We start from the raw sequence: 7,679 nt of genomic DNA on the forward strand, positions 1-7,679 counted from the left end.
TCTGGCTTTTAAGATATTCTGGTCTCTTAATGAGAGTTAATTTTTAATTAATTAGTTAATTAACTGAAGTTAATTAATTAAGTTAATCTTAATGGGGTAATTCAGCTAGAATTACCTCCCACCCCCCCAAAAAACCTTCACCAAGAACCAAAAAGCAAAAAAACCCTGTTTAATGTGAAGAAACATTAGCTTTAGTGTTTGTATAGGTTAAGTGTTGGAGCTGTTAAGTGACTGTATGTGATACAGGACATAAATAATGTGTTCCATGTGTCTTTAACGGTGTAAGCTGAATAGAATTATTTATCAATTAATAACTTATCATTGGAATGGGGATTGATTTGATTTGCATATGTAAAGATTTATAAAACTAATGTGATTACTGGATCAGTGTGCTTGAAAAATGACCTGAATATGTAGATTAATCATAACTATGTCTTTGGTATTGAATTCCTGCTAGAAGTCTTTGTATTTACTTTTTAAGCCTGCATATAGATTAATAAGGCATAAACAAAGCTAGCTTATGCTTCACAACTTCATTCTGTGGTAATAGTATACATACTTAAATCTAAATGCATGGTATGTGTGCTTTTCTAGGTTGAGGTGGGACAACATGTGCACTCTTCTCCATCTCAAAGAGGGCAGTAGGCTAAATTACCACATTAATAATGGAATTAGACCTGTCTGTCAGCCTCTGAGCAGTAAGTCACCTGCAGGTGGCTGTGACCCCAGTTTGGGGAATGGCTGAGAGAGAAGGCAGGTGTTAGCTGTTGTTGGCATCAAAACAGCTCATTCAGGTGGTTGTTTCGGTGCTCCTCGGAACTCTGGAGAGGAATAGCTTGTAGCCAGGTTTAATTGTTCAAATGATGGCAGCCCACTCCCTGAAGCTACTCTCCTGCAGGCCCCTCTGCATGGTGATGCAGTCGGGCGTGTTCCTCTTATATGACAGGACACTGCAGTTCCCCCTCCACCTGAGTATGTTTTTCCCAGCACACCCATTCCCAAGAAACATGAATGCTCGAGAGGACTATTGCCCTGGCAATTCCTCCAACACACAGTCTACTTAAGGGGACATCATAAAAGCCTCAAAAAGAAGACAGTACAACTTCTTCTGGCAGGCAGCAAAACAGACTGCTGATTGAATACACTTCACCTGCTTAGGTCAGATGAAAACAAGCTCTACCTAAGTGGGCATCTGAGTCTGCTAATGTGATCTTAATGTGTGCATGTACGTATCTTTTCAGGGTGTTGATGATGCCTTCTATACGTTAGTTCGAGAAATCAGAAAACACAAAGAGAAGATGAGCAAAGACGGTAAAAAGAAGAAAAAGAAGACAAAGACAAAGTGTATAATTATGTAAATACAATTTATCCTTATTCTTAAGAAGTACTTAAGTAATTTTTGTACATTACACTAAATTATTAGCATTTGTTTTAGCATTACTTTACTTTCTGCTTCATGATCCTCTTAGCTTTACCTGAATGCTTGTTTTAAATGACAGTGGAAACTTCATTCCTCTTAAAAGTGCCAGTATTCTATGACTGTTGGTTCTTGAACTAGCAATGCCTGTGAAGAAAAATAATAAAAAAAAAGAAGAAATGAAAAAAAAAACCAACAAAAAATCACACACAAAAACGTGAGAACTGTCTTTGGACTCTTCGGTGCATGCACAGTTGCTAACTTCCTATTTTTCTTACTGATTGTGAACTTCTGTTCTGTGTGCAAACCAAACAATGAAACGATGCTCTACACGTTCTAACATCCCCTTTAATTTTTTTGTTTTTAAATCTGGTTGGGAAAAAGGACTAGGTAGCAAAAGAGACTTTCATTTCAGCATTTCTTTTATTCTAGACTGACTGCAATATAGAGAGACCAGAAGCCTTTATAGTCTTCCTGTAGATTTTGCTTCTAGGCATCTAGACTTGTAGCATTTCAGATCAACTTTAATGAATGTAAAGATAAAACTTTCACAAAAAAATTTTTCACCGCAATTTGTCACAGTCACTCCTTAAATACTCTATTTTTTCTATAAAAAAAGAAAAATTAAAAAAAGACAACAATGCACATCTGGCAATGGAAAAAGTAAAAGTTCTAATTAGGTTGATTTGCTATTATTAATGCATTGCTTTAAGACTTTCACTAACTTTTTGTGTCTGAAGACCAAGTGAAATCCTAGCTCTCCTGACCCCCAGTGGCAAATCTTTAAGTAGCTTTGTTCAGTAGATACGGGATTTCACCCTTAGTGTCTCTAGAAAATACTAGAAAGCCTTAACAGATGAGTTGATTCAAATTCTTAGGTTAATTCATACATGGATCCAGAATTTACCATAAGAATTAAATCAGAATGAATCTTAAATTATGTAGCAAAGTAAAACCATTCTTCCCTGCCCCCCACCCCCAAGAGTGGCATGAAATACTTCCAGATGCCCATTTTGTTCTAAGATAGGGGAGGAATTTTAAATTCTAGTAACATCAAATGAGTGAATGTTTGAGTTGAATTTAGCTGCTTCATGCAAATAATTTGGAAATCCACTATGCCATAAAAATGGTGTGGAAATTGCACAAACTGTAAGCATAGAATATGGTTTCCAGAGTCAATGTTGTTTGTGTGATGTTTGTGAAGTACTAGTTTTGTTGCACAGATTAAATGGTTGGTGAGTGGCATTCCAGTGTCTAGACCGTCATGAAGCTAGACCAAGTTTTTAATGTATGTCTTTCTCTGTGATTAAGTTCTCTTGTGATTACCTCCCCCCCCCCCTTTTTTTTTTTTATTGCAATTAATGCAGAATTTTGGCAGAAGCTTTTCATTTTTGGTACTGCAGTAGTCTAGTTATTCTGCAGTAAAGTAAGAGCCAGTAATTGCAGTGTTGCCAGTTCCTGTTACCTTGATGTAAATGTTACACTGTTTGATAGTTTCATTCAGGCTTGGGTTCCTGCAGGTACACTTCTTCATAGTACCTAACTCAGCTGCAGGGTAAAATGTGAAAATGTGGCTCTGGTATACCCGAAAAAATAAAAACACAAGTCATTGAAGTAGGATAGTTCAGGACACTGGAAAGTTTGGAACCAGGGATAGCAGCACTGCCCTAACCCAAGGTATACCTAAACAGTTAGGTGGGAATTTTACACAGTACAATTTTCATATACCTGTGTAACTTGGTCCATTTATATGGTATCAAAGGTGCAGCTGCATGAGAAAAAGTATTCTTTTGAGTCTACAGGAAAAAAAACCCTATAGTGACTCTCATAGGTGGAGAGCTGCAAAGCTGGCAGGGGATGTGTACTGTCTGGATTGCTGCGTGTTCTTTAATTTCAATGTGGCTGAGAGATGTAATGCCTTTCCCTGCCTGCGCCCCCTATTCCCCACTCTCCACCAAAACCCAGACCCCTTTTCCCTCCTTTCAGCTTCAATGTGAAATATAGATTATGAAATGTTCTGAAAAACAGTAATAGGAGAACCTAACATATCATAAGGACCAATAAGGAATAAGAACAGAATCTTAGGTTGCAAAACATTTACAGCTTCCAAGGCTAAAACATTTTGGAGTCAGTTAAGTTATTTGCACATTTTAGACACTCTTGATTATATATGAAGAACGTAGCAAAAGTGGGTAGTATACCTTGAGTTAATGGAAGTAATCTTAAGATTACTTTTTTTTATAACTGAGTCACACTGCATGTAAAATTAGGGCTGGTCTAAAATTCTTACGTTCATTTAACTAAAAAATGTTAGGAGAAATTTTAGCTGAAATGTTTTAATCATCAAATGTGGATTTATATAGCTGTACTATAAAGCTATATATAAAATAGTTCAGTATTTTTAGTAAATGTGGTCTATAGCTGTCAATTGGGTTAAATTAGTACAAAATCTATTTAGATTAGCCCTTAATTTACTTTTAAAAAAAACAAACAAACACAAAATGACCAACAAAAAACACATCCTTGCCACTGTTGTGCAGTTTTGTCTTAGTATTTGTTGAGATTTGGTGAAGCATGTTGGATTGCAGCTTGCACAAGTTGATCTCATAATTATTCTGTCTTTCCCTATTTGAAATGCTTTCAAAGAACATACCTGGATGCTATCTCTGATAGCAACTACTAAATGAACATGTGAATCACTTACCATGTTAATACATTAAATTGCCATGCGTCAGGGAGTAACACCTTCTTACAGTAGCTTTATGTAACTCTGGTAAACAACTTTATCATTGGTTTTCTCAAAACTGAAATTGTTTTGACTAGTCTCATTGCCCTAAAATTTTTGCTAAGTTAAAAAAAGTTTCACTATAGATTTTGTTACAGTAACAGGATCTCTGTAATGACTAAATACTGACACACAATCTTCTGCTCTTGTCTATGTTATAAAGCAATACAAATACAATTATTACCTTCAAAAACCATCAAACTGTAAATTAATCATATTGTCTCAAGTTTACATAAAGCTACATAGATGGTAAATCTTTCCTAACATTTCTTTATTCCACTGTCCTGTGTTTTCATGTTGAAAATACTTCTGCTTTTTCCTCTTGAGTGCCAACTTCTTACTAGAATGACTTCTTAATGTAATATGTTTACCTGGAATGTATTTTAACTATTTTTGTATAGTGTAAACTGAAACATGCACATTTTGTACATTGTGCTTTATTTGATGTGGAACATATGCAGTGTGATCCAGTTTTTCCATCATTTGGTTGTGTGACCTAGGAATGTTGGTCATACCGGACATTAAGTTAAAAAAAAAAAAAGAAAAAAAAAAAGACCACTGTTTGTTTTAAATTTTTTAATGTTTTTAGGAGTATGTGCTGTGAGGTGATCTGGAATTTGTCATTTTTTTGTCAAACTGTACTGCTCCTATTTATTGTAATGTAATAAAAAATAGTTATTGTGAGTTGCTGTCCCAGTTTCCTTTTTCTGTCCCAGGAATTTGTGCCTCATCTCTGTAACAGAGTAATTGCACATTTGGCAGTTGTTCTGTTTATTTTTGGTACTTCTCCCCGTCACAAAGCTGTTGTCCTTGCCCATTGGGGTTCCCTTCCCCTGAGACTGGGTGCTGTGCTTTGACAAAGTACCGATCCGCCTGCTTTGGTCTGTGCTGCTGTCACGTTCTGCGCTCTGCGATGAGCAGAGCCTTCCTCAGGTAGATTGCATTTCTCGTTCACTGGTGTGTGCTGCTCAGGCTGTACAGTCTTCAGTCATGCCCCAGAGACCTTGCTTTCTTAAGTCTTAACAGCAGACATGATTTGAATTGGTCTACAAGTTTAAAATACTCTGAATAGCTGTCTGATATTCATTCCCAGGTACACATTTTTCTTCTATCAAATGCCTTCCATGGACTTACAGAAAACATGGAAGACATTCTTTATTACTGAGTGTGTCCCATGAGGAAAAAAGCATGAAACTCCTGCTGTTCTATAAAGTTACACTTTGGCCCTTTGTTACCATGTCTGGATAATCTTTTATCAGTTATTGAGAAGGGCAGGTTAAACTTTGTACGTAGAGGTATTAATTTAGAACAGGTTTAACTGCAATACACTGTAGAGGAGTTTGGTTGATGTGGAAGGACTTTCTATATGTCCCTGCGGTGCAGAAAACTGAAGCACATAGATTTCATTGCAACATACCATACAGTCGAATTTGCCATTATTTTTTAATTCTGTTCTAGATTTTGTTTGAAGACTTGCTACTGCCAACAGTTCTACCGCAGTGATTGCTTAGCTATATTTCAGAAGAAAACCAATGTTTTATCTCGTGTCATTTAGTTCTTGGGGGGGGGGGAAGGGGGGTGGAAACACCAACCAACCTGATTATGCAACAGAATATCAGTTCTGGCACAAGTTTGGGCTAGTCAAGCCAAGGTCTACTGGTAGCCATGGAGCAAGCATCCACGATCAAACTTTTCTTTCTGGGGAAAAGGATCAAGTTTTGTATTCCTGCTACAGCAGTTACACAGCATCAGACGTCAGCAGTAGCAGGGATTCAGGGTGTAAGTGCTTCAACCACTGCTGTTCAAATTGATTGCTTCAGCACCTGTGCCAGCCTGCAGATGTGAATCTGGCACACCAAGTAGTTAAAATTTTTAAGAATTTACTTTTCTTTGAGAACATGCTCATTTTCAGTGGAAGTGAATTGTTGAAGGGGGAAGACTTTTGAAGTCAGATTAATCCTCTAAGTGTAGCACCTTGAATTGGCATTCCAGTGCACAGCTATTGGGTAAGAGGAGCTCTGTTCAACATGTGAATCAAAGTGAAACGGAACAGAATCATGTTACCACTACTTCCTGCAAAATTGTTTCATATATGTAAGAAAAACCTATTGCCCATACAATACAACCCCCAAATCCTTCAGGCGACTACTTAAAGGGAAGCAAAGTCCTAACCTGTATTTTAGATGGGTTGGAAGGATTTAGATTTCATTTCTTTTGTGGTTACAGCTCTTTTATTGTTTATTTTTATGGATTTATATAGTTACATGCAAAGTCATTGGCACCAGTTACTGATTGTCATCACTGTAGTAGCGCTGTTTCAGAGCTCTGTATTTTCTGAGAAAGTACAAAGCCTCCAACTCTTTCATAACAAATTCTCCTCGTGCAATCAGTTCCTTAATTTTTTCAGGATCTTTCACATCTTTGTTTTTTAGAAAAGCTGCTTTCAAACGGCTTCTAAAGTAGTCTCCTCCTTTGGGATACTCCCTTCCAAGGTACAGCAGCTTGAAGAAAAAAAAAATGTTTTAAATAAATTGAGTGCATGGTGAAAGGGTTTTGTCTGGTTAAGGGAAGTGCTTGTGGCATTTAAGAACTTACATTTTTGTATAGATTCAGCACTTCACCTCTTAAAGAATTGGCCATTCTCACATTTCAATGAATTCTTTATTCTCCTCTGCTACACTTTTTTTTTTTTTAACCTGAAGAATAATGTTCGATATTAGCCTTCCATGGGAGTCTGTAAATCCCAGCCTCATCCTCCACAGAAACTGCACGATTTCTAACTGAGCACTGTTCTGGTTCCACTCTCTGCCTCTCCTGGTTTTGGCTCCGTTTGTTTCCCTTTAGCTTCTTTCTCTTCTCCCGTTCCATCCGTCCTCACCTCTAACAGAAAACCAGAAACACCCAAGAACTTTCACTGCTGCAACACCCGTTTATCCCTGTGCTGCTCCTCTGCGCTTTCTACACGCTCAGTTTTGTACGTGCTGGCCTGGCACCTTCGTTATCTCTGGTCTGCTAAAGAAACATTTATATACATAAATGTATATATGCATACAGTGCTAAATACATATATATAAATAAGACCAGGAATCCCTGAAAATTTTGCTTTCATAAATCTTCCTTTTTAAATATCGTTTAAACGTATTATGAACTGGGGCCCGCACACAGCGGCAGAACGTAACGTTAAAAAAAAAAAAAAAGAAAAAAAGAAAAAACAACGTTAGTACCGAAGAAGTAGGCCGGTTTTTATCTGACCAACGGCAGCTGGGGCGGAGCACTGTCGGCCCTCCTGGCACTGCGGGACGGGGGCCGCCGCCGTCACCCCCTCCCCTTGCCTTGCCTGGGGGGGCTGGTGCCCGGTGCCCGCCACCCTGCCCGGTGCCGCCGGCGCCCGCTCGTACCGAACCCCGCACCCCCCGGCCGGGGCCCGAGAAGGTCAGTGTCTCACCAGCTCCCCGCCGCGTCGTAAACCCCGCTGGC

The 7,679-nt window shown here is 38.3% G+C and overlaps 2 protein-coding genes across 8 annotated transcripts in view; one reads left to right on the top strand and one right to left on the bottom strand.

Annotated features, from left to right (window-relative positions):
- Positions 1 to 4,886, top strand: part of KRAS (KRAS proto-oncogene, GTPase) — a 27,055-nt gene extending 22,169 nt beyond the window's left edge. For 4 of the 7 annotated variants that reach the window (XM_055711064.1, XM_055711065.1, XM_055711068.1 and 1 more), the window contains one exon: positions 1,242 to 4,886. In XM_055711064.1, the coding sequence (XP_055567039.1) occupies positions 1,242 to 1,358 (117 nt within the window). In that variant the 3' untranslated portion in view covers positions 1,359 to 4,886. The remainder of the gene's footprint in view (positions 1 to 1,241) is intronic. The other 3 variants (XM_055711060.1, XM_055711063.1, XM_055711062.1) reach the window with 1 other exon arrangement.
- Positions 4,668 to 7,666, bottom strand: ETFRF1 (electron transfer flavoprotein regulatory factor 1). The gene is made up of 3 exons (XM_005433708.4): positions 7,648 to 7,666; positions 6,798 to 6,898; positions 4,668 to 6,703 (listed from the first exon to the last, which is right to left on the bottom strand). Exons 2-3 carry the CDS (start codon positions 6,840 to 6,842, stop codon positions 6,488 to 6,490), a joined length of 261 nt encoding a protein of 86 aa, XP_005433765.1. The 5' UTR covers positions 6,843 to 6,898; positions 7,648 to 7,666; the 3' UTR covers positions 4,668 to 6,487.
- Positions 7,667 to 7,679: the final 13 nt, after the last annotated feature.

This window comes from Falco cherrug, chromosome 5, assembly GCF_023634085.1.
Source record: "Falco cherrug isolate bFalChe1 chromosome 5, bFalChe1.pri, whole genome shotgun sequence".
NCBI lineage: Eukaryota > Metazoa > Chordata > Aves > Falconiformes > Falconidae > Falco > Falco cherrug.